Below are 26,622 nucleotides of genomic sequence, written 5' to 3'. Positions count from 1 at the left end.
TCATGACATATCACAACCATTTATTAATATGAAACAGTAGGCTAAATCTTTAACAGGAGCATTGTATATGAATGTATATGGTACTTTGGTATCAGGTTTGAGTCAGTCAATTCTGTTATTTAGTTTCACTTCCGTAAATATAAAAAAAAAAACATGTATACCCTAGTGATTGAGAGAATAGCACACAGCTATGTTTATCTTCTTTCTAGCTTAACTGCATGTAAATGTTCTCAATGTGCATTACATTTTCACTGCACAGGTAATGAAAGATTAAACAAGAGAGAGAGAGAAAAAAAGTAGCAAGATGGTGATACAAAAGACCTTTCCACAAGGTCCCTCTGCAGAAACATGTGAGAAAACAGTCAGTCCTACAGTGAGACTGCGATCAACAATATCCCACGGGGACATGACGGTGACCCGCTCTCCTGTAATCAACAACAGCCCACGGGGACACGACGGCGACCCGCTCCCCTGGAGAGCTTCTGATTAACAAGAGTAGAGGCACTGGGAGGGACTGCAGAGATCCCAGAGGACTCTCCTAGAGATTACTCTGAACATGCTCAGACCTGTAAGGACTACAGTAAGGACAACATAACACTGAATGGTTCTTAAAACACCGTGTCCAGAAAGACACAATAATATGATCAAGTGCTGTTGTAATGTTTTGTAAAAATAGAGACCAGGAAAGTAGAAAAATGTAGCATTATGAAAATATAACGAAACACTTTTGAAGAAGAAACACTTCACACAGAAGTTTTAAATGGTATCTAATAAATTTCATGTCAAATTTAACTAAACATATAAAAATTTTAAATGGCAACTAAAAGTCCCCATGTCAAATGTTTTTTTTAACAAAATTCACAAATAGATTATAAAAATTGAACCATCATAAATGTCTTCTGTATAAAGTTTTAAGGGAAAGTTGAAATTCCTACATTATTCTGTTTAATCATGTGGTCGTGAACTTTAGGTACTGCTGAGTGCAGCAGCTACATCTCAGATAATTGCTATAAAAGCACTATCACAAAGTTTGGCACAGCAGCTTTCCATTAGTCATCCACAAATGTCAACCGTCCAGGCCCTTCATTCTTCATCCATCTACGGTATCGCTTCCACCGAGGATCATTTGCCAGTTTTTTCTTTAATTCTTCCTCTTGTTCCTGCTTGTAGACCTATGAGCATACACAACACTAGTTGACTTTATGACACAAACAGATACCCATCCTGTTGTATTTTTGGCATTTCTGGTTTTCAAATATAACCCTAGGTGAACATGCTGCTTTGCCTTCTGGACACTGACTAAAATGCTAAAGGAAGTACTTGACTACCCAGGGTGAGAAAAACGAGAGCTACAACTTCTGTGTTTAGTTTTTGTGATAGGGTCTTGCAGTGTAGCCCAGGCTGTCCTGGACCTTGCTGAGTAACTCAGACTAACTCTGGACTCACGATCCTTCTGCCTTATTCTTTCCAATGCCAAGGATTACAGACAGGCCAACAGCACCATGCTGGGACCTGGCTTGAAATAGTACTTCTTTCCCTCCTAACAAGGAACAATTGGCCTTACATACACATTTGCTTCCAAATTGAATTTACATCTACTTTTCAAAGATAATTATTAGTTTTTTTTTCTTTAAAGTCACCAAAGAAGATTGTATAAGTCACATAGGTTAAGAACCAAGAATTTCTAGTATTTATCTAAGCTTTAGTCAACCAAAGCTAAATGAACAATTTCTTACAGTTTTATAGCCACATTAATTTTCTGTTGTTGTTTACTTCGAGACAGGATTTCCCTGTGTAAGCCTTGGCTAGCCTAGACTCAATTTGTAGAGCAGGCTGGCCTCTAACTCACAGAGATCCGCCTGCTTCTGCCTCCCGTGTGTGGGGATTACAGGCGTGCACCATCACCGCCCCGGCTCAGCCCCATTACTTGTTTAAAGTATTGCTTTCAAATATTAGAGGTAATGACCAAAGGAAGGGAGCTATAGCTCGGATACAAAGTGAATACACTGTAATTTATTAAAAAAAAAAAAAAAATAAATTTGAAAAAAAAAGAAAAAAAATAAGTAATGCCCAAGAAAACATCATATAATTAAATAATTCAACCCAATACAATAATCTGAAAAGACAGAGTTTAAAGCAAAAACCTTTCAAAAAGCTATGCATGTGTGTGTGCTTGTAAATTGGGGTTCCCATGTGCGGTGCACACAAAGACCCAGAGTTGATAGAGGATCTTTTCTCCTCACCCCCAGCCTCTACTCTGAAAACAGGGTCTCTCACTGCACCCAGAGCTCATGGGTTTGGTTGGGTGGCTGGCCAGTGAGCACCGCAGATGCACCTATCTACACCAAGTCCAGTTTTTCATGTGGTTTGCAGGAGCCCAAGCTGAAGTAGTCACACTGGTGAGGCAGGGACTGTTCTCACAGAGCCTCCCCAGTCCCTCAAGGAGCTTTAGAGCTAAAAAATAGGACATTACCTACCATTTTTAGGTGATTTATATACAGGAATATATTTACTTGCCAAACATCTGGCAACTCCTAGTAATTTTACTCTCAATTAAAAAAAAAAATCTATTTAGAAGATTACACACAAAATGGAGTTGAATACAAAACAACATGTAATAGATCTTAAATTTCTGAATAGAGTTTCAGTGTGTTCAATGCTTACACTCATTACATTAGCCAATTAACTGTATCCAGAACTTAGGACAGTGAGATTGCTGAAGCCTCCAGCACTGTGGCCAGAGAGCTGGGCACCTCTAGATTTCTGTGGGGGACAATAGTGAAAAATAACACTTAATAAAATGTTCCAAATTTAAAGGAATTACAATAAGCTGATTTAAGTAAAAGGCAAATAACAACCCAAAGTTTGGCAGTACTATTCAGAAAATTATATGCTTAAATATTTTGAAATAAACAATTATTTTAACACCATTTCTCTCTCTTTTTTTTTTTCTGTCATGCTTTTTTTTTTTTTTGGAAAGGAACAAATTTAATTAGTGCAAACAACAGAAAGCCATCAAGACAGCCTACTTCACATCATTCCACTGCAGTCAGACAGGTTAGACTGCTCTTAATTTTCACCAGGATGAGCTGATTAGCATATCTGAAGTACAGCTTTGAAAAACAAAACCCAAAAAACAAACTTAGCTGCCAAAAACCCACTGTCCCACTACAAAATGTAGTCATACTTTCAAGAAAAGTAGGACCTGCGTTCATCATTTAACTCCTGGACTTCCACAGCGTAAGCTCGTCTGAAGTGACTCCTATTGCTGTGGAACTACACTCTAGTGAGACCCCACCTTCCAACGGCGGCTACTGCCACTCACCTCATAATTCTCCTTTATCCAAAGCTCCCGCTTAAGAAACGTTTCTTTCTGATGGTCCTCCAGACTGTCAAACTGAGACTGGGACATCTTCATAAACTTCCGTATGATGTAGAGTCTCTCTTCCTCCCCATATTCTTTGCCTTTGATATTAAAATTATAGATCCATCGACAATACCAGGCAACGTATGAACACAGGTGAAGAGGAGCCAGGATGACTTGAAACAAGAGAAGGTCACGGACTTGGGGTTTCTGATAGCCCCCCTTTATGTCTATCTTACTTTTTATAATGTTCTTGATGATGTTCTCCTCCTCATCACGGATTTCTTCTTTGGACTTCTTGCTTTTCCCCTTTTCTTTGGCTTTTTTGAGCAGTCCCTGCTCCTTGGCAATCTCTGTGGCCTGGATGCGGTACTTGGGCACTGTGGCCAGGTAGCTGATGGCTTTATTGTAGCTATTCCACCAGCTGAAGTACTAGAACATGAAAAAATCACATAAAAATAAGCCATTTTATTAGCAAAATCCACCAAAAAGGAAGTAATGGCAGAAATGCCATTCCTCCAAGAAACCCAGCTGACTAAAACAACGGCCCTCTGGCAGGTTAGTGGCTCACTCCTATAACCCAGGCACTTGGCAGGGCGAGGCAGAGGATCATAAGCTGGAGACCAGGCAGGGCTAAGTAGAAAGAACCTATCTCAGAAAAACAGTAACCAGTGACCTCAAGTCCTCACTTTATTAGTAAAACACCTCCCCCTCCTGTTTACCAGAGAAAGGTTAGATTGCATAATAGCTAGGAAGACCTCAGGCAACTTTATTTCTGTTTCTCTCTTTCCTAAACCATCTACATTTCTGGCAGAAATGCTTACCATCTTTTGAACATAAAGACTCAAGCATATGTGAATTCTACTCATTTCACAAGAGAAAAATTCACTTATTTCATAAACATATTCAACCCTAAAGTGTTTAACTCTCAGAAGAGGCCTTGCCTCACTCATGCTGCAGTTCCTACACTAGTAACTGTATCTATCAGAGACAGCAAAAAGAGGGAGAGAGCCATACTGCCCCAAGTATACCACCTCACTGTCTAAGAAAAACTTTTCTTACATAAACCGAATATTGTTTCTGGGAATTAACCTAGAGAAGCAATTTCTAGGGCTTGAGAAATGGCCCAGAGGTTAAGAACACATGCTGATCATGCAGAGCACCTGGATTTAGTTCCCAGCACACACAACCATCTTTACCTCCAGCTGCAGAAAATCTGACACCCTCTTCTGGCCTCCACAGACACTAGGCACACAGATGGTCACACACGCACACACACACGGGCAAACACTAACACACTTAAAATAAAAATAAAATTTTTTAAAAAGATAAGTAATTGTTAAACTCGCAGGATGCTTTCTTCCTAGTCTCCTGACATGTTCTTTCTCTCTAAATGAATATATGACACACATGGTTAGTTTAAGACTAACAGGACAGACATCACAACAGGCTGAACTTCGTAGATTCCCGCGCTATCTCTTCGAATCTGAACCACTGGTTTTCTAGCTGAGCAGCAGCTCCTTCTGGGGATACAAATGTGTGGGGTATTTGGGATAACTAGAGAAAGCAAGTAATGGTGGCATCAGCCAATGGCATGCCAGCCTTATTAGGCCATGGTAAGGGTATACTTAACTTTTCCCAAGTTTATAGGAAATCACTGAAAAGTCCTATAAAGGGCATGATATGATCTGGTTGTCATTAGCAGCCAAATACTCTTAAAAGGGAGATGAGAAAAAATGGGTTTGGAGTTTTTGTTTGTTTGTTTGTTTGTTTTTGTTTTCTTGTAACTATACAATGGCATTTGGGGTGGCTTGAATACAAATTGTCCCCATAATTCCATGTGTTTGGTGGCACTGTTTGGGAGGGTCTGATACATCCAGGGCATGGAGCCTTGCTAGGGGAAGTACAACCCTGGGAGAGGGCTTTCAGAGTTTACAGCCCACTCCACTTCCAGTATGCTCCCTCCACCTGCTGCATGATGAAATGTGACCAGCCAGCTTCTTCTCAGGCCCCTGCTGCCATGCCTTCTTCACCATTATGGACTCCCTCTGGAAGTGTAAGGCAGAATTCGTTTTAGCTCTTCCCTCTATACGTTGTTTTTGTCTTGGTATTTTATCACTGCATAGGAAAGTAACTGGCAGAATAATAATCACTAGTTTCTTCTTTTTCATTTTTCTTTTTTGGTTTTTCGAGTCAGGGTTTCTCTGTGTAGCCTTTGCTGTCCAGACTCACTTTGTAGACCAGGCTGGCCTTGAACTCAGAGATCCACCTGCCTCTGCCTCCTGGAGTGCTGGGATTACAGGCGTGCGGCACTGCGCTCGGCTATCACTTGTTTCTCAGACTCCCTGATGACAAGGATTCCAGTGCTAAGGGCCTGGGGAGTAGATGTGCTCATGTATAAGATATATTTGTATGAAAATACCTTTATGTAACTTAGCACCATGTACATTGAATATATACAATGAAAAAAATCTTAAAAATATCTTCATGAATACACACCTGAAACACTGAAATGGCACACACGCTGACCAAGATCACCACCCTAACATCCACTTTGGGGGCCAGGCGCCTGCTGTAGTAGTGGTAGTAATGGCTATAGTATTCCTCGGGGTGATCCAGCATGTAGTCATAATCTTTCCGTGTTTCTTCATCCTGCAAGGGAAGGGATGGTCTACTTCATATGAGGTTTCATTAAGAGCCTCAGCTTATAATCAGTTAACTCTGAATATCATAATTATGAAAAAACTTCCCAGTACTCTTAGAGGCAGGCATACATACATACATCTTTGTTTTCAGGACTTTTTTTTTTTTTTTTTAAACAGGGTTTCTCTGTTTCTCTGTGTAGCCTTGGCTGTCCTGGATTCACTTTATGGACCAGACTGGCCTCAAACTCACAGCGATCCACCTGTCTCTGCCTTCCCAAGTGCTCGGATTACAGGTATGAGCCACCGCGCCTGACTGTTTTCAGGACATTTATCTTAGGTATAAAGACAAAATGAAAACTTCTCCAAATCTTTAGTATTATTAGGATTCTTGGAAAACTCAACACTTCAACAACAGTTAACCTTTAGCTAATGCTAATACAAAGTTCCTGTAACTTAAGGGCATTCTGACACTTACAAGCCACAGAGAGGAAATATGGCTTATCTCCTATTTGTATCTACAATCAGGTTCCAGCTTTTTCTGGAGAGTTCCCTGTTGAAAGCAATGACTACAACAGTAAAAAGCAAATGAAGCCAAACCATCTCAAACAACACTTGAGACATGACTGCACAACAACAGGTCAAAGTCTAGATTTGTGAAGTTGGGCAAAATACTAAGTTCCTCGAGCCTCATTTTTGTATGTGGGTGTGCAAGCACAAGCATGTGTGTGTGAGTATAGACACTGAGTGCTACAGCACAGGTCAGAGGACAGAATCTGATGGCATTCCTCACTTTCCAACTCACTGGAGGAAGGAACTTGCTGTGTCCATCAAGCTCAGTGACCTGCGAGCTCCCAGTGATTCTTGTGTCCCTACCTGCCATCTCACTGTCGAGGCACTGGCATTACAGATGTGCAGGACCACACCAGCTTCATGTAGTTCTGCAGCCCCACCTCATGCTTACACACAGCCAGCACTCTTACCCTCTCCCCAGCATCTCCCCATTACAATAAAAGATTTCTTTAAAATCTTTTATGTGGTCAATTTCCAACAGATAACCATTGTCCATTGTTCTGAGCTACCTAGGAACTATTAAAGTATTTATGATTCAGTTTTTATCTCCAAAGAACCTAATTTTCAACTTGTCCGATATTATAAAAATGGTAAAGACTAAGACCGAAACCAATTTCTTGTTCTTCTTATGGTGTGCAACAGAAACCACTGCAGACGTAATGAAGATAACATAAGAGGATGTCCTTCCAGTCACGCTGTGCCTTCTGAGTAACAGACACTTCAGAATCTACCCTAGTGCCATGTCACTGTGGACACATGCTACAGGGTCTGCTGAGTCCTTTTGAGTCCTTTGATATTGTATCTTCTTCTTATTAAAGTAGAAAGTGGGCTAATAATAAAATCTTCCCTGTGTTCCCTAAAATCACCAGGTATTTTCTATTAAAAACTCGGAACTTTAGGAAGAGGGCTCAATAAGTGTCATCCTATACTCATACTTAAAATATTTTTAACTCTCACTAGCATATCAAGGTTAGTATGTAGTTAGTACAGTATCTTTAAACAGTGTGTTGACAGTGTGTGGAGGGCCAAAATAAGAACTGTTATATATACACAGAAGTGGGCTCAGGCCAACAGTGTCTTCAGATTCACTCCTTATCTGTTCTCTGTGTCAAAAGGGTTTCTCGTGGCAGTCTCTACGCCATTGGCCCACCATTCCTGATCAAGCCATCGCCATATCCAAAACTTCTACCCTAGAAAGGGCCCGCCTCTACAGCAGTCACACTGGCAGTTCTGGGCACTAAGTCTCCCATCTCTTGAGGTGTCTCACTCAGTACTTTAAGATACCCTCTTAGAATTTCCCTCTTCTCTCACCATGTTTTTTGGTTCTGGTGGCTAATTTTGTAAAAACGTCCTCATCAGGCCTGAAACTTGACTTTAACCTAAGCTTCCAACCTTGACAGATACCTTCCGAAATATATTCTCACAAGATCCTCTTGTTCCAACTAGATTGCATGTAACATTGAAACTACATGCCACACTGAAATCAGATTCTGTCACCCTCTCCCACCAGTCTCTACAAAGAGCCCTTTGTCAGCTTGTTGGACTGCCCTGGTTGAAGCATTCAGCAAGTCTCTGAGGGCACTGAAACCTAGCATATGGACACCACTGTGTCATGTGGCTACTCCTTCTTCCTCTCCCTCTTAGTGAAGTTCACACCTCATGGAACACAGATGCCACTCATGCTAAAGCTTTAGATCCAGACCGTTGCCAGAGTCATCATCTTCTTAGTGTTTCTGGCCCTATGACCTCAGGTACTGGACTCCTTAAGAGTGTGATGGCTAAAGCCCCAGCCCCAGCAGCAGCTCCACACCCACCCTAGTACCTGCCTCTCCTTGAAGAATCCTGGCTCTGTTCCAAGCTTCCTACACAGCACTGTATACAGGCACAGAGTCAAATCTGACTGCTCTCAGGATGGCTTCTTTTCCTAAGGGACAACATAAATGTGTGTGCCTGTTTTGTCTTTTAGAGAGTAAAAAGCTGGCCACCTCCTCGTTATATTATTTACTTTAATTTTCACTGTAAAACCCTTTTTCTTCTATAAAATGAAAATAAGCTTTGAGTAGAAGCATTTATACAATTTAAAACATATTCAAAGTTGGTACAAAGTGGAAAAGGAGTTCTCTAAAGAGACTAAGGTCAAAATCCTATTCTTTAGTAACCTACAAAGTTTACGACACACAGCTACCAAGATCAAGAAGCCAAAGACACAGTAAGAACAGTTATCTTTCTTTTACGATGCCATATCAGAGAACTAAGGTATATTATTATTGTAATAGCATATTCACCCTTCTAAAACATCTCAGAACCAAGGTTCCCAGGTTTTTTATTTTTATCTTGACTGTTTCCTCATGGTCAGATTTAAATTTTCTTGGTATGCAACAAGGCTTCCACACTGGCCCAAAGTCACCTGCCCAGCAATCCCTCACCACTCCTCAGCAAACACCCACAGCAAACAGACAGCAATTTCTGGTTTTGGTACACTCTTCCAATGCTATGTATTTTCTCATATCTTTGAACATATATCTAATTTGAAGCATATTCCTTTTTTCTAACTTAAGAGCTACAAAAAGTCATGAATGCTACTGCCTCACACAGCGTTTTGTGTGGATGGGAACCACACCCAGACCCTTAAACATGCTAGGCAAGTGTTCAACCACTGAGCTACAATATCTTACTCCTGGAACACTCTTTTTAAATTAGTACCTATTATTATAGCACTTATCACATTGTAATCATCAGAGTATTCTCTTATCATTAAATGAAAATTTCTTAGAAAGTAGGAAGTAGGGTGTTCATTAATCTCTATATATCCAGGGCCTAACTCAGTGCCTGGCAGTCAGTATGTCATTTCAAAACTAAGTGAGTTGTTTTAAGAGTTTTTTTTCCTCATACATCTTTCTCCAGCCTCACAAGCCTCACAGCTCACCATCGAGACTGGATGAGTGATTATGTCACAAAAAGTCAGCTTGACAACAGCTTATGAAAATATACTAATGTGGCTACAACATCTTGAACAGTTTAATAGCTTACCTTTCAATAAGGTAGTACTTTTTCTTTCAGCAATATTGTGGATCTTAAGGTTCCAGGGTCTGGAGATTCCAACTTCTTTCCAAAATCAAAACCTTTATACTTGTTTCTTCCTCTCTGTCCTGAGCCTCGACAAGCAGGGCAATATACTCCTTGTTCCTAATTTCTACAGGAGTAAATGGTGCTTCTGCTGGTGTCCATCCACTCCCAATCCTCTTGGGCATATGCAGGAGGACTGGAACACAACCACCAATATCTAGATCAAAAGTGAGCAAAGGAGACCCACAAGCAAAGCAGCACCGAGCCCTTCCTTCTCTCGTGAAAATGACCACCCCCGCCCCAGAGAAGAACAGTATGTCTATGTCCTTGGCTTAAAGTAGCTACGCACTGTTTACTTTCAATAAACATGAACTGCAATGTAAGATATTGCAGCCAGTTTTACATCAAAATACGTTCTATTACATGGAATGAGAAAAACATTTTCTGCTGGTAAAGGCCAGGAACCAAGAATATATGAAAATGGAATTGTATTTTGTTCATTCTTAAAAATACATATTAATGTTATTAACACACACACACACAGACACACACACACAAATAATGATGCTTCAAAAATAAAACCTGTGCCCTTATATTTTTTTTCCAGATCATTACATCCTGCTAAGGAATAAGAAAATTAACTCCATCAGTTTTATGTTCTTGTTCCCTGTCCCCGGTCAATCACGACTGCAACTATCTTAAATGTCTTCTCATTCTAATGTCTCCACAAAGTCCAAGATTCAACTATCTACACACTGGTGTCATATCTACTTTTCCTGACTCCTCCTACTTTCAACTGTGTCTTAAGCATTTTCTAAATGTGAAATAAACATCTGCAATTCAACAAGCTCAAAAGCAAGTTTGCTCTTTTGTGTCTCAGCTAATAGTATCAATGTGTACTCCACCTGAGTTTTAAAAATATTCCTTTTTCTAGTCAGGGAGATGAAATCTAGGGAGATGAAAACACCAGTAAGAAAAGGTGTCAGCCTCAGGAACCTTATAAACAAATTCTTACATATCCAAAATGATGAGCTATAAACTTTGCCTCCCAAATTATCCCTGACTGGCAAATAAAGCTGCCTTTGGGCAGAAGAGATGCAGGCAGAGCCGAGGCTCAAGCACTTTGGGGGTCAGCTGAGAGAGCACAAAGGACGGAGGGAGGAAGAAGCCGGTCACCATGAGGAGCTGGCTCTGAGGACTGGCATGATGGAGAGAAGAAGCCCAGAGGGAAACAAGTGGAAAATGTGGAAGGACTTATGGGAGTTTGGGCTGGGAAGTAGACAAAACAGCTTAGAGCGTCCATATCTGCCCCGCCCCAGGACGATCAAAAACCTAACGCGTTTCTCTATCTTTCTGTTTTGTTTTTTTCAAGACAGGGATTCTCTGTGTAGCCCTGGCTGGCCTGGACTTGCTTTGTAGACCAGGCTGGCCTCCAGCCCAGAGATCCACCTGCCTCTGCCTCCCTGGGTGTACCTCCACAACTGCCTAGGTTTCTGTGTCTTTTATTTATGTTTATATTTATATTTATATTTATATTTATATTTATATTTATATTTATATTTATATAATAGCAAGTTAATTACTAACTGCTGTCATAATAATGACATGAATTAATACTGAATATTGATAATCATTCAACAAACTGGGTCTTTAAAAGTGAGGAAGAAGTGCTGGAAATCTGCTGCAAGCATTAGGATCGAGTATTAAAGTACAGAGGTACCGAACAGCAGCAGGCAGGCTCAACCGAAGCAACGGGGACAGGAAGCACCAGGAAAAGTACGGTCCAGTAAAAGTACAGGCCTGAAGAATCCAATATGCTATGACACACAGTGCTACTGTCTCTGGTGTTCAAAAGTGAAATGCTTCAAAGGATGAGGACAACTCTTTCTCCTCTCTCTCTCTGGCTTTTCTTTGGGTAGTAGCTCTGGCTGTTCTGGACTTGCTTTGTAGGCTGGTCTCAAGCTCGGAGATCTGCCTGCCTCTGCCTCCTGAGTGCTGGGATCTAAAGGTATGCACCACCACACCCAGCTTTATTTTTTAAGACATTTCTGTTGCATTATTTTGAAAAATGCAAAGATTAAAAAAAAGATTGATGAGTAATAACTTTTAGTGGTTGAATATGGAGGACTTGGTAATTAAAAGGATATTCAACAATCAAAGGAGCCCAGATGTGGTAACATACACTTTTAATCTCAGAACTTGGGAGACAGAGGCAGGTGGATCTCTGTGAACTCAAAGCCAGCCTGGATTACATAGTGAATTCCAGGACAGGCTATGGAGAAACCCCATCTCAAAAACAAACAGCAGCCAAATAAAGAGAATCAAAGGAGAAACTGAACAGGACACTGAAGTTTCTAATTATATAGTGTGTGACCCTCGTAAGAATGAAGGACTAGGAAGCAAGTCTGGAAATGGGAAGGAAAAAAATTACTGGATATGCTTGCCCTCTCTAGAGTCTCTAGGGGTTATCTACGACTACTGGACAAAGATGCGCTTTGTCTACGAATAACCTACTTTAACTGTTAAGACAGCTGGTAGTCTTGGTAGTAACGCCAATAATTTGTGCTCAGTTACGCTGTACCCAGTGGAATGTAACGATGACTCCAGCTCTTCAGCAATCCCTCTGAGACTTACCACGCGCAACAACTTTCCTCTTTTGAATGAACTGTTGTCATCTCGTAGGCTCTCTTATCAGTTCATGAGCTAAACCACAGCCTCTGGCATACACTCTTTTTGTACTTGTGTGAAAGCATCAGTATTTTCTCCTTTAGAGTTTAGTCTTTAACAAAGGTAACAAAACTGTACTTGTGCTACAGATAAGAGGCTGCTGAAAAGCCACACCTACAAACAGGCAGGGTTTGGAGCCAACGGCTTAAAAGCAGAGACCAAAGTCAAAGATGTAGCTGAGTTTTATCAAAAGGAGCATAGGAGCCTGGGCCACGGCTGGCCACACAAAGCATTCACTATGCAAACAAGATGACCAAGGTATGTGGCAGCATGATCCTCTGTGCTCCTGATACTCAGGAGGTGGAGACAAGGGGAGCTCCAGGCAAGCTGGCTAAACAAAACAACAACAAAAAAGGCAAAGAGTGATCAAGGAAGGCACCTAATATCAACATATGTGTGTATATACACCTGGTTCGAATGGGCACACACATACCAAAAAACCCAAAGAGCTTAGAAAATAGAAAAGAACATACAAAGACAGAAGTCTAAGGAAAAATAAAGTTTACAGCATAAGCATGAAGAAAGACTTTAAAACTTCAAGGAAGGTTAGGTTAGTTCCGTGGTAGAGTCCTTGCCTAGCGTGCCAAAGCCTGTAGTTTAATCTCCAGCACTAAGTAATAATAATAATAAAGTGGAGCGAGCCTCTGCTGTAATTATGCTAATTTTACAAACAGACAAAGAGATACCTAAATAATACTCAGCTCCTGGAGAATATCCTAAAGCCAAAGTCACAAGCCAAGGATCCAAGCCTTGTGCAGCAGGAACAGCAAAGCTGGACAATTAATCCCAGTCCTTTGATCCCAGTGTGCTATGCTACTGGCTCCAAGCCGCTCAGTCAGCCACAGCTCAGAAGTGCTTCTGTAAAAATGGCCTGGGAAGGAAGCAACTCCTATACCTGCAGGATGTATTCCTTCTGAGCCCTCTGCCCTCCCTAACTCCTCTCAGCACTTTTCTGTGAACTGCTTTCTGAAACAAACATAACTCTTGTTAGTTTTCCAACTCAAAACCTGTTGCAACTATTCAAATACAAAGTTCAAACTTTTGAACAAAGCTTAGAGTTGAGCTGAAAGCAAGGCTGAGTTGGTAGAGTGCTTGTCTAGAATGCTCAAAACACAAGGTTTGATCCTAGCACTGCACAAAAAACAGGCATGAGGCCTGGGGAGAAGGCTCAATGGATAAAGTGCAAAACAAAACACTACACACAACAACAGTAAATAAAATAGGATCTAAACCCAGGCATAGTAGTGCCGCACTGCAATACTAGTACTTCTGGGGTAGAAGCAGGAGCACCAGAACGTCAAGGCTACCCTCCTCAGCAATACACTGAGTTTGAGGGTAGCCGAGGACCATCTCAAAATGGGGAGAGGGAAGCAGATCATTCATCGTTTAATCCCAAATTGAGTCTTCTGAATTAGTTTCTTTTCCATGTATTCTACAGGTTTCCAATCTAGAAATAGCTCTATGAAAAGAATTTTACAAAAACCTCAGTGAAGGTCTTTGCACTCTTCTTTATATCCCAGAACTTCCTCATGATGAATCTGCATGAGCTAAGTTAATGTCAGCTGCGGGGAGTACTTGTCAAGTAGGCATGAGGTCTTGGATTTAAGCCCAAGCACCGGGGGGGGGTTAGTCTGTCAAATAGTTAGTTCTTGACTAGAGTTCTATCACAGTAGGGTTTGGGACTGACCAAGTGCTCTGATTGGAAGCTGACAATATCACATCCCAGACAGTCACATCATCAGAATTAAGCATATGGTGTAAAAACCAGCCTCAGACATACTGAACAATAACAACCCAAATTAGAGATCAGTTAAAAAAAAGTTGTGTTGTAGTTTCGTAGCTGAAAGTAAATGTGGTACAGATGCTGTCATACCTCTCTGAACCCAATGGGAAAAATCTCTACCGAGTCACCACATCGGAAGTCTCACAGTCCTTGCAATTGTTGCGAGTAGCCATGCTGTCAAAGCAGGCATGTGAAGCTAAATCCATCTCCAGGCTATGTGCTATAGCTGCGATTCTCAACCCGTGGGTCCTGACCCCACTGGGGTCGCATAGCAGATATTTACATTATGACTCATAACAGAGGCAAAATTGTAGTCATGAAGGAGCAAAGAAATATTTTAGAATTGGTAGTCACCACCACATGAAGAACTGTACTGAAGAGTTGAAGCATTAGGAAGGTTGAGAACCAATGCTCAAAAGGGTTGTTTATTATCACCATAACTCTATTAAATATTTACATAGTTCACAAGAGTCATCCTTCAGTATGAATGGGGGTGTGGGAGTTTGATTCCAGGAATAGTTAAATCCTGAGCTCTTCAACCCCTTATATGAAATAAGATAACATTTACATATATCTTATATCCTTTAACAATTCCTAATACAATGGAAATGCTAAGCAATAATTGTCACATTGTATTGTCTAGAAAAAGCATATACATGTGTAGTTACCAACACAGGCAGGGGCTCAGGTAGCACAAGCTAGTTCTGGTGTAGTCAAGGATGACCTTGAACTGCTGACCCTCCTGTCTAACTTCCCAGGTGCTAGGGATACAGGTCTGTGCTACCACAAGAACATTTTCCTGTGCTAGAGATCAAATTGGCTAGTCTGGGCTATGTAAGACCCTTCCTGAAAACCAAATCAAATATAAACAAACAAATAAATAGATGTATGTCTAGGCTAGTATGGTGGCACAGCCTTTAATCCTAGCTCTCAGGACAGAGGTAGTAGAATCTCTGTGAGTTCAAGGCCAGCCTGGTCTGCATAAGAATTCCAGGACAGCCAGAACTACATAGTGAGACCCTGTCTCAAAAAAAGAAAAAAACTGTCAGGGTATATGCCTGCCTAGTACACAAAAAATTCAGTTCTTAGATTAAAAAACAAAACAAGGAATAGAAAGTTGTACCTTCCATTGCCTTTGTCTCCTCCCTAGCAACTTTCATCAGTGCTCAGGAACGGACTGCGTAAGAAAATATGCTAAGAAACTAACAATAAGCCATAGCACACAACAGGAAGTACAAAATCCTCCTTTTGCCAAATTCTTTTTAAGTGCTAGGAGTTTTGCCATCTCAGTCACTGATTAAAAAAAAAGTAAGCATTGTTCTTGTGAAGCCTTGCTTCCAAGACAGCCCTAATCTCTTTACACGGTTCTAATTTATCAGCTAACCTTCATGCCAGCAATACTCCTATGACCTTTTCTAGGTCCTTGTGATCTTGTGAAATGTTGTCAAAGTCTACCTTTTCTCATTTCCTACCAATCAAAAGTTTTCTAATTGAATCTTTTCTTGCTGTGCCTGCATCTGCTTACTCTGAGCCATTTCTTGTATTTTATCTAATTGTTACCTATATTCACATGTTATTTTTGCTCATTTTAAAACCCTTAAAACACTAAAAGTAGAAAGAAATTTTCTTTCATTCAGGAATGTTTCATTCATAGTCATCCAATTTATATTGTTTGTACCACTCAAAAAAAAAATCACAATTTGAGTAAAATAGAAAAGTAGGCTGCATATAAGCATGTCAAAATGGCAGAAATTCACTTTTAATTTCCATTCTACCTGAATCTGTCTCCAAATGAGAGTTTAATTAATATTCCCTATCTGATGTGCCAGACGTTGTGCTAGGTCCTATGGATACACATGATAGACAAGGGGCATGATTCAGTAGCAAAGAGAGGGGCTCCTGAAATTTACAGTGCAGTGTGATAAGTGCTATAGCCACATAAAGACACATGGCCAGACTAGAGTGTTCCAGCGCAGGAGCCTCAGCACTGACTCGCCGGTGAGTCTGCTTGCTCCTGAAGTCTGATTTCCCTCAACCCCTCATAGCCAAATAAGCAAAACCCCACTGTGTTAGCTTAAGTCATGCAGCACTGTGGGAATCACAAAGGTCTCAAGTCATGTTGTGACCCAGAACTGAGCATTACTTGCTAACAGAAAGAAATGTAACTTTGCATAAGCACCTGAGCACAGCTTTTGCCCTCCACTGCCTGCCCACCCTTCTTCTGGGTTTTCCTTAGTCTCTTCATGCATAAGCAGAATAATCTGTTGCTAAATTAGCAATGACCAACTGTCTTACTTTCTTGTCTCATTAACTGTATTTAAATCCTGTTACTGAACTTATTTTTAACTACTATCATCATAAGATTTAAAAAAAAAAAAAACAATAGAAAAAAAAAAGCCCACCTTGCTCACCTTGCTCTCAAAAGGGCATTTATATGCGCAAAACAACCCCAGAATCACAAATCCATTGGCACCTTAATACAAATACAGCCCCCATACTGAGGATGCACTTATCATCAACATTCAGGGATAGGCTTCTGTGTGCCATTTTTATTCCAGAGCCCTTGGAACTCAATTTCCTCCACCTGACCAATTCTTAGCAAAGTTCATCTAGATTTCTTACCTCACAAATCCTTGTTCTATACTAAGGATATAATACAAAAAATAAAAATAAAAAATAGTAACTACACCTGCACTGCCTCATGAGATAATACGAAGATAAGGCGACCCTCCAAATTGGATAGCATCCTCACTAAATTTTTTCATTACACAGAAATGGTATTCTTGGGCAACTTCCTCAGTTCTCCATTATGACAGAAGTACACATCAGGCCACCTACCTGTCTTCGACCCAGCCGCGTGGAAAGCCCTTTTCCATGGGAAGGCGACACAATGAGCAGCAGAGAGCCCCACTGCGCTCTATTAAGAAGCTGCACCCACGTCCACCTCTAAATTCTAAAACCGTCTTGTCAGAGTTCTACTGAGTCTCATCAGTAGTGCAGCTTGGGATGGGGGGCTAGAACACTTCCTTGGTCCCTTCTCCACAGGGGCCACCTCATTTCTAGTTCCCTGTTAGGAGGTGTTTTCAAGAGTCAAGTAAAACATTACTTTCTCTAGACACTAGTGGGTTTTTTGTTGTATCTATCTATCTATCTATCTATCAATCTATCTGTTTTGAGACAGGGTTTCTCTGTGTGGCCCCACTATCCTGGAACTTGCTTTGTAGACCAGGCTAGCCTACATGCCGCTGCCTCCTGGGTGCTGTCATTAAAGGCATGTGCTACCTAGTTTGGACAACACACTAGATTTTAACGGCCTAGAAGCCCCTTGTTCTTGAGAGGACACATTATTTTATATACTCTTTATTTGCTGATAAATCAGTTCTAAACATTAGAGGTAGAAATCTTTAGAAGCAGCCACTGAGAACAATCACATTAGGCCTTTGAAACAGTCTTTCCAAGAAAATGGCAAAACTATTCTAAGTCCTAGGAGTCCTTCCCTGAAGAATGTTAGCTGCTCTCACTACTTACATACTTTATCCTTGGCACTTGTTCTCAAAGTTAAGCACATGCTCACCATTCCGACACCAAACCTACCCACCAATCTCCTGCCACACAAAAACCTAGGAGAAGGCAACAGCTGCCAGCACTTCTGCTGCCCTCTCTCCTGGAAGACCTCTCCTCAGAGTTCCTAGAGCACCACCAGCCTCTGGAACAGCAGCAGGGCAGCCTGAGGGTCAAAGAACCACGCATTCCTTAGCAAACAGCTGGGCTGTTCTGGGTGGAGCAGGTTCTTTCTGAAGCCGCTCTCAGTCACTTTTTTCCTTAGTTTCCTCTAGTTTCAGCCCTTTCCCAGGTGCTCACCCATACCTCAATTAGGTGCCAATAAAAACTGTAATCTCACTAGCTAGCGAGAATTTAGTAAGTGAAGCATACCCGCTTAATAGTTCCACATTTCAAACTGCTCTAAGCCTGAACGAAAAGGAACTTAAGTCAGTATTTTCAACTCTTTAAAGCTAATCTGGAGGACTAACCCACTGTTTAATGATAATACAGCTACTCAAAGTCGTCATTAAAAGTAGACTGGAAAAATGAAAACAAACAACAAAATACCTGTGAAAGATACACAGCTACAATTGCTGTTGCATTCTCATGATAGAGCTCTTGAAACAGAAACACCTCAGTCAAGCCTGCGGTGTAACAGGTGATTTCTTACAGATACTACAGTAACCGAAGAAAAGGGTGTCAGGCTGAATCTCCCTACAGCCACAGAACAATAAAACCTTTGTCAAATCACTAAACACAACGCCCCCCCCAAAAAAAAACTATTAATAATTCTCAATCTTCTGCCCCAAGTCATTAAATGGATATGAAGAAACAATTATCCAAGGTCACTTGGGAGGTGTCAGAACCAAAAATCATAGTTCTAGTTTTTGTACTGAGAGTTTACTGTGTTTGATTGTTTTTCTAGTTCTTTAGACCTAAGCTAAATGTCATCATTCCAGAAACCAAACTTCTGCTCTATCAAACCGGCACGATCAAGTTATTATTCAGTATTTGAGACCTCTCTCCTCTGCCCTACCTCAGATCCTAGCATTCACAATCACCCTGCTTTCCGAGAATGCACCTCAAGTTATCAGAATGCTTTGCATAACAACTGTCCAAAAGGAGAACTGGCTGTCCTCCAAGACTATCCTCGAGGTGGCCATGCTGGCTACTGGGCCGGAGCGGTTCTTTCTCACGGCCACGTGGGAAACGTGGACCTCCTAAAAGGTCCAGGCAGCGGCAGAGAACCTCGTCACCCGGGTAGGAGACCCCAACCAGCCGCGGGCCTCACCTTGAGCGTCTCGTAGGCGGTCGCCACTAGCAGAAAAGCCTCGGCGCTCGGCGGCGCGTCCCCAGGGCCGTCGCCCGGCTCGGGCCGATAGCGGTCGGGATGGTAGCGCCGGGCCAACTGGCGGTAGGCCCGCGCGATCTCCGCCTTGCCGGCCGAGCGGCTGACGCCCAGCACCTCATAGCAGTCGCGCCTGCCGCAGTATAGCCCCTCCACCAGCGCCTCGGCGGGCCGCGCCAGCAGCGGGGCCAGCAGCAGCGGCGCCAGCAGCAGCCCCAGGCGCCGGCCGGCAGCCCCGGGCACCGCGCGCGGAGCGAGCCCCGCCGCCATCCCCGCCTGCCCGCCGCTCGGCCACCACGGCGGCCACAGCTCTCCTCGCTGCCGGGCTCGCCCCGCTGCCCGGTCCACGTCAGCAGGCAGCGCCCGTGCGCAGGCGCGGGGGGCGTGGCGCCGCAGCCACTTCCTGCCCCGCGTGTTGCTAGGCGAGGAGGACGCCTCAGCTTCGCGCGGCTTCCGGTGGGCTGCCGGGCCAGGAGGCGGGAAGCAGCTTTGTCTGTTCCGGGGCTGAGGTGGATGTCTGTCTATCAGAGGCGCGCCTAGCCGGCCGTAGCGGCCCAGCCCACGCGCAGGAATGGCCACACGCCACCTTCTCGACCATGACAAGTATATCCCACATGACTTGCTTACAACTATACTTAGAATCTAGCACTTGGGGATCGGTCTGTATTTCAAGTTAAGAGTTGATAGTGTTTAGATACCCAGAAGGAATACAATTAAAATTGTTTTGTATCGGCATGGACTCTATTAGCCCTCTATTAACTTCAGTTATTTCAAACCAATTCAGAATGAGCCAAATACAAATACTGTTTCCAGTATGGGAAGTTTCTGTTAATAATTACATTTTGAAATTTGAAGTACACGCACTGTGGTGGTTTAAGTAAGATGGCTCCCATAAGCTCAAATATTTGAATGCTTAGTTGCTAGGGTATCAGACTCTTTGGTAAGATTAGAAGGTTTAAGAGATATGGTCTTGCTGCAAGAGTGTGTCTCTGGAAGCAGGTTCAAGGTTTTCAGAAGCCCACACCCAGCCCAGCTGTCTCTGTCTCTGCCTACGGATCAGGGAGTACTGCTCAGCTACTTCTCCAACGCCATGCTTTCCTTGCCTGCTGCCTTGATATGGGCCTAAACCTGGGAAACTGTGAGCAAGTCTCATTTAACACCTTCTTGTATAAGAGTTGCCTTGGTCATGGCGTCTCTTCACAGCAGTAGAACCCTGTCTCAAAAAAAAAAAAAAAAAAAGTGGAGAAAAAAATTGAAGTGCCTTTAGTTGTTTTGTTTTGTTGAGATGGGGTCTCACATTGTAGCCCTGGCTGCTCTAGAGTTACTGTGTAGTCCAAGTTGGCCTTAAAGTTGTGGTGATCTTTTGGTTTGTTGTGGTGGTGGTGGTTTGGGAGTGTTTTTTGAGACAAGGTTTTGAAAGGGTTAGACTAACTTTGTAACCCGTATGTCTTCTAAAGCCTATAGCTTTGAGTTTTAGGTTCAGGTTAAGCTAAAGCCTCTAAGTACCTTTCCAGAGAATGGAGGAATGTGACCCTATCTGTGAGGACAGATATTAAAAAAAAAAAAAAAAAAAAAAAAAAGGCAAGCAAGCAATGACCTTCACTCAGCAAAAGGAAGGACCAGACCCTTGTCTTTGAGATAGCGTTTCTTAGCAACGAACCTAGACTTCTTCTGAGTAGCTTTTGACCTCCAGCCAAGAGCCCTCAGCCCTAATCTTCAAGGATAAGCTAACCACCCCCACCTTGAATTGCAGCTGCATCCACACTTGGCAGGACTGGCCAAGCTTGAGCACCTAAGACTAACCAATTATCTTACTTTATAGCTTCCTCATCCAATCCTGAATTGCCAAGACTGCAACTTCAAATCTCCCCCAATTTTTCTTTTAAAAACCTAAAGACCCTTGTCTCCCGGGGCCACTCTTTGCTGACCAGCAGGGGTGACCCCATTGTGCAATGGTTAATAAACCTCTTGCTTTTACAATGAGTCTTGGTCTGGGGGAGTTTCTGGGAAGGGCGCTGTGAGACCCCAGGTCTTACAGTTTCTCTGTGTAGCTTTGGCTATCCTGGACTTGCTTTGTAGACCGGTCTGGCCTGGAACTCACAGAGATCCGCCTGCCTCTGCCTCCCTGAGTGCTGGGATTATAGGCATACACCACCAGACCTGTCAACTTGTAGCAATCATATTGCCTCTGCCTCCTGAATGCTAGGATTAAGGCATGAGCTGCCAGGCCTGACTTACTATTACTGTATTTTTAGAAAACTAATTTGAACAGTGGCTTGAACTTCTTGGTTACTTTTATAATGTGTACCTCGTTGCAAATAGACTGATAACTCAGTGGCCTAATGGTATGAGTCATGGTTTATAGTATAAATACAATATCAATTTTATGGTTGGCTCTATAATTTATCCAGACTTGTATTAATGTAATCTCTCTTTGGCCTTCTCAACATATGCCTACTTTTTATTAAGAGGTAAATTCTAAGAGTTGTGTGTGATGTGCATGCCTATAATCCTAGCATTCAAGATATAAAAATAGAGGATCTAGAAACTGAAGCTATCCTGGGCTACATGGTACTATCTTGTCTCAAAGAAGGAGGAAAGAAAATGGGTTAATATATGTTTTCCCCTTACTGTTTCTGAAACCCATCCACTTAAGGAGAAAATTTCCCTGTGGTTCCACATAACTCACTTGTTGCCACACTAAGAAAGGTTTTTTTTCTTGTTTCTTTTTTTAAGATTTATTTATTATTTATTTATTATTCTGCCTGCACACCAGAAGAGAGCATCATATCTCATTACAGATAGTTATGAGCCACCATGTGGTTGCTGGGAATTGAACTCAGAGCCTCTGGAAGCGCAGCCAGTGCTCTTAACCTTTGAGCCATCTCTCCAGCCCCCAGAAAGTGTTTTTTCTGATTCTCCCACTCTTACAGCATTCATATTTGTAATAAGCAGAAAAATAATAGTCCATACAACTCACCACTATTGGGTCTATATCCTGCACCCACTAAAATATGGCTTCTTGCTTGCTACCAGAAATACTGCTGGGTAGAGATTTTGGAAGAGGAACGTTCCTGGTTATCTCCCCAGCTTGTTCCAGTGCTCCCATCACGGAGCAGGATGGTTCCGAAACTGTCCACCAGAGGGTGCTACTCACTCCTGGACAATCTTGCACATGTCCAAAATCCATAGTGGTTTGTTTGGCTGGTTGGTTGGTATTTTGTTTTGTTTTGTTTTGTTTTCGAGACTGAGTTTCTCTGTGTAGCCTTGGCTGTCCTGGACTCTCTTTTTAGACTATACTGGCCTCAAACTCACAAAGATTCTCCTGCCTTTTCCTCCCAGAGTGGGATTACAGGCATGCGCCACCGCGCCGGCTAAAATCCATAGTTTTAATGGTTAAATTTGCCCTAATCTTCCTCAGAACTCAGGAATGAAGTGCTTTTCTAATGCCAAGAGAGTTGAATGGATTAAAGGAGAAATTTAAAATCAACTTCAATGCCCACTCCTGGTAAAATTTTTATCGTTGTTTTTATACTATTTAAACTCGGGCAGTTGAATTCGGGTATTAAGAGAAAAGATATTTGCAAAGACAGATCTCCTAATCTCAGTTAAATCAGATTTGGTGACAGTTTCTGAGTTCTGCCCTGGCTGTGAACCATCTCTGCGGCCTCCCCCACCCCCCTGTTTATTCTTATCAAGAATATATTGTGTGCTGCTGAGAGGGTTCAGTGAGTAAAGGCAGCTGCTGCCTAACACCTTCTCTGCTCCCTCGGGCCCACGCACGTGAAGGAGAGACCTCCACAGGCACGCTGTGGAACACACATCTGCATGCACGCACACACATACAATATGAAAAAAATTAAAGAAAAAATCTCCTGGAAGACCCTGTGCCTTTGGCTCTGATCCATGTCTAACCGAATGTAAGAGACCTGGTCTGCAGAAGGAAGTCGAGCAAGCCGTGTTCCCAAGGATGAGGCAAATCAAAGAACAAGTAAAGTGGGAACCACCAGAAATGGTCATTTAAATATCAGCACAAAATAAAACACCATTTAAAAGGCTCATCATATACCTGAAAACACTGAGTGGATGGAAAGACCCAGGATTAGAAGCAGCTGAAGGCCAAGCACCTAACTGGGAAGTCTGAGGATGGATTTGGGGTGTGTGTGTGTGTGTGTGTGTGTGTGTTTGTATGTGTGCATGTGTACATACTTGAGTGCCCTGTGTGCCTGAGGAGACCCAGAAGAGGGCATCAGATCTCCTGAAGCTCAAGTGACAGGCAGTTATCAGCCACCCCACATGGTACTGGGAAGTGCCAGAGCAGCAAGTGCTGTTAGCCCGTGAACAATTAATTAAAAGAATAATCAACCAATGACCAAACTCCTAGAGTGCAAGTCCCAAAGCAAAACCACAAATAACATGAAAAAAAATCAAGGAAACACAACTCCCCTGAAAGTTACTAATCCCACAGTAACGTCCACCCCAGTACAGGCCTTCCTATATGAAGGGTATGCAAATAAAATTGTGTTCAAAAGTACAACATAGTACAAAAGTCCTTGTTTGCCTTTTATATAAAAGACTAAAATAGTTTTGTTGTTGTTTTGAGATGGGGTCTTTTTCTTTTCAAAGATTATTTATTTAATGTATATGAGTTCTCTATCCAATGCACACCTCCAAGTGAAGAGTGCATCAGATCACATTATAGGTGGCTGTGAGCCACCATCTCGTTGCTTGGAATTGAACTCAAGACCGTCTGGAAGAGCAGACAGTGTTCTTAACTGCTGAGCCATCTTTCCAGCCTGAGACAGGGTCTTTCTATGTAGCCTTTGTTGGTTTGGAACTTGCTATGTAGATCAGGCTGGCCTTGAACTCACAGAAATAATCCTGCCTCTGCCTCCCCAGTGCTGGATTAAAGGTGTGTGCTCCCACAGCCAGCTAAATGTCTTCCTCAAAAGGTGTGAAAAGAAAATTCTAAAATATACCGCTATGAAATGAACTTCAAGCTTTCCAGGCATTTTGGTAGCAGAAAAGGAAACCTGTTGGTAACATTTTTTTTCTAAAGCTCTGAGTTTGGGGAGCCAAGTTGAGCAAAAGTTTCATAGTTCCTGATCACCCTGCCAAAACTGTGTTTGGAAGAAACACGGCAGTAAGTATGTACAAGTGTCATTGCTTGCCTTGCATCCCACTGCATTGTGCAGTCCTTACTCTCCTGCAGGTTATTACCTCGGAAATGTGCCTGAAGCTCAGGGCCTTCTCCTAGGATTGCCTACAGATTCCCAGGGAGAACCTGGCCGTCTGGAGCCTATCCTACTGCCTTTTTCTGTGTACTAGTCCTGAGTCCTCTTCCTTCCATCTGCTGCTGGTTTTTTGTTGGTTGGTTAGTTGTTGTTTTTTGTTGTTGTTGTTGTTGTTTTGTTTTGTTGTTGTTGTTGTTTTCTGAAAACAAGTCTTAAAAGAATAGTACAAAAATCTGAGTTAAGAATGCAATTATGAGCCAGGCGACAATAGTGCATGCCTTTAGGCTCGGCACTCGGGAGGCAGAGACAAGCATATTACTGTGAGTTTGAGGCCAGCCTGGTCTACAGAGAGAGTTCCAGGACAACCAAAGCTACACAGAGAAGCCCTGTCTCAAACAACAAGCAAGCAAGCAAACAAAAGAATGCAGTTATAAGATACCTTCCTAATGTTTCCTTCCTTTAATTTTTTTTCGGTCATTTCCCTAGAGGAAGGACCTCCTAGACTTAGAGCCGGTCAGGTTCCTGCCTGAAGTATCCCGCCTCACACCTTCCACTGGCCCACCTTTCTGGTTCCACAGCCCTCTCTGTATTTATCGTGTCATCTGCTTTGGGAGAGAACGTCAGCCCCAGACTTCTTTCTGCTCAGGTTACTTCTCCACTTAGGTCTCTACCGTCCTTCAGCTCCCATTACCCCGTCTGTTTACACACACAAAAGCCATGCTGTGTGTAGTCTGCCTGGGTTCCAGCTGTCCTTGAGCTGAGCAACCTAACAGGACAGATTGATCTTCCACAGCAAGAGTGGGCACAGATGGCTGGAGGACTAATTAGCTTCCTGTTTGCAATGCTTAGCCCTGAGTTAAATGCCTTTCCTTAAGATAAATATCTTTCTCTGAGATGGGGTTTCTATGTGTAGCCACTTCTGTGAACAAGGCTGGCCTTGAACTCAAGAGACCTGTCTGTCTCTGCCCCCCAAGTGCTGGGATTAAAGGTGAGTGCCACTATTCCAGGCATTACACTGCTAAATTCTCTGGTTAATTTTAGCCTTGGGGTTCTGATTTGTCTCAATAGCTTTGATGAGTTATTTAGCCCCTTCACCAGTTTCCACAAAACAACTCACTCACCCCCAACATTTAGAAAACTTTTAAAACAGTTTTGCTAATTATTAAGGAATCATGGGAGGTTACTGTTATGTAGCACACAGGCTATATTTTCCTCTCTTTAAAAAAATTATTACACGTATTTATTTATGTGTGTTACGGTCAGAGGACAACCTGCAGAAGTCAGTTCTCTCCTTCCACCGTGCGGGTGCCAGGGGTCCAATTCAGGTTGTCAGCCTTGGCAGCAAGCACCTTTACCCACTGGGCCATCTCGCTGGTCCCCCTTTTCCCTTTCGGGGTGTAAAACAGGGAGCCACAGATTCTTTTTTTCTCTTAGAGTAGTTAATTTTCTTCTTTGATGCCTTGGATCTGCTAATAACCATTTCCTAAAGAAACTCAATCTTCCGACTGCATTTGTAGGTGTTAGCAAGCTTTTCCTTGACAAAGATGGCTTCTTTTTCTCACAGAAAGTGTGGCCCAACCTTTTAGAGGTGGGAAATTCCCCTTTTGTTGTACAAGTATTACAGATTCTTGTGCAGAGCCCCTTAGCTACATGCAGGATGGAAACCGATTCTTGCTGTGTCTTTGTCAAGAGTTTCTAAATTCCATTAAACTTCAGCAAGTCTGTTCATGAACTGGAAGAGCTGAATGTGCTCAGTGAACTCTCTGCATAGGTCTCTGTGTGTCCGCCCCGGGCTGGGCACTGGGTAGACAGTGGGAAACAAGACAAGTATTCAGGGATGTAGGGATGTAGGGACGTAGAGAGCTAACAAGTAATGAAATAAGTTAACAAATTATCAAGTGTAGAGAGCTTGGAGACAAATAGGAAAGTATGGGGAAAACCCACAGGACGGACATTTAAGATAAAACTCAAACCAATCAGGCAAAGACAACAAATATTCGAGGCAGGACACACAGTGTTCTCAAGACTCTTGAGGTTTGAAAGACTTCATTTGTCTGATGACGTGAAGAAAGCCATCATAGCTTGAGCAAAGCGGCTGAGTGGAGGAACGATGCCGTGACTGAAATCACCTGGGTGCCAGTGACTTTATCCGTGACTTTATCCTAAGTGCTAGGCAAAGAGACAGAAGGAGGAAGTATGTGACACAAACTATAATGGAAGCTTTGGTTTCCTTGTATGTTGCATAAATGTGTTTTTGTTTTAATCCCAAGTGTGGGATTTTAGTTGGGGTATAGTTTGTCCACAGCTGTGAATTGTCATGTGTGGGGCGTGATATTTGTGGG

General features: G+C 42.4%; 2 protein-coding genes across 3 annotated transcripts in view; one reads left to right on the top strand and one right to left on the bottom strand.

The window, feature by feature from the left end:
- Dnajc25 (DnaJ heat shock protein family (Hsp40) member C25) lies at positions 1 to 19,394 on the bottom strand. 2 transcript variants are annotated; one of them, XM_021651806.2, is made up of 4 exons: positions 18,990 to 19,394; positions 5,864 to 6,016; positions 3,326 to 3,796; positions 1 to 1,172 (listed from the first exon to the last, which is right to left on the bottom strand). In XM_021651806.2, exons 1-4 carry the CDS (start codon positions 19,314 to 19,316, stop codon positions 1,050 to 1,052), a joined length of 1,074 nt encoding a protein of 357 aa, XP_021507481.2. In that variant the 5' UTR covers positions 19,317 to 19,394; the 3' UTR covers positions 1 to 1,049. The 2 variants fall into 2 exon arrangements, with proteins under 2 accessions (XP_021507481.2, XP_060237118.1); XM_060381135.1 differs by lacking the exon at positions 5,864 to 6,016 and having other exon boundaries at positions 18,990 to 19,378.
- Positions 18,878 to 26,622, top strand: part of Ptgr1 (prostaglandin reductase 1) — a 37,127-nt gene continuing 29,382 nt past the window's right edge. Inside the window, exon 1 of the mRNA XM_060381136.1 lies at positions 18,878 to 18,958. The gene's annotated coding sequence lies outside the window, so the exon portion shown is untranslated. The remainder of the gene's footprint in view (positions 18,959 to 26,622) is intronic.

The sequence above is a fragment of the Meriones unguiculatus genome, chromosome 3 (genome assembly GCF_030254825.1).
Source record: "Meriones unguiculatus strain TT.TT164.6M chromosome 3, Bangor_MerUng_6.1, whole genome shotgun sequence".
Lineage (NCBI taxonomy): Eukaryota > Metazoa > Chordata > Mammalia > Rodentia > Muridae > Meriones > Meriones unguiculatus.
Note: the sequence above shows the minus strand (reverse complement) of the source record. Positions and strands in the feature narration are given on the sequence as shown.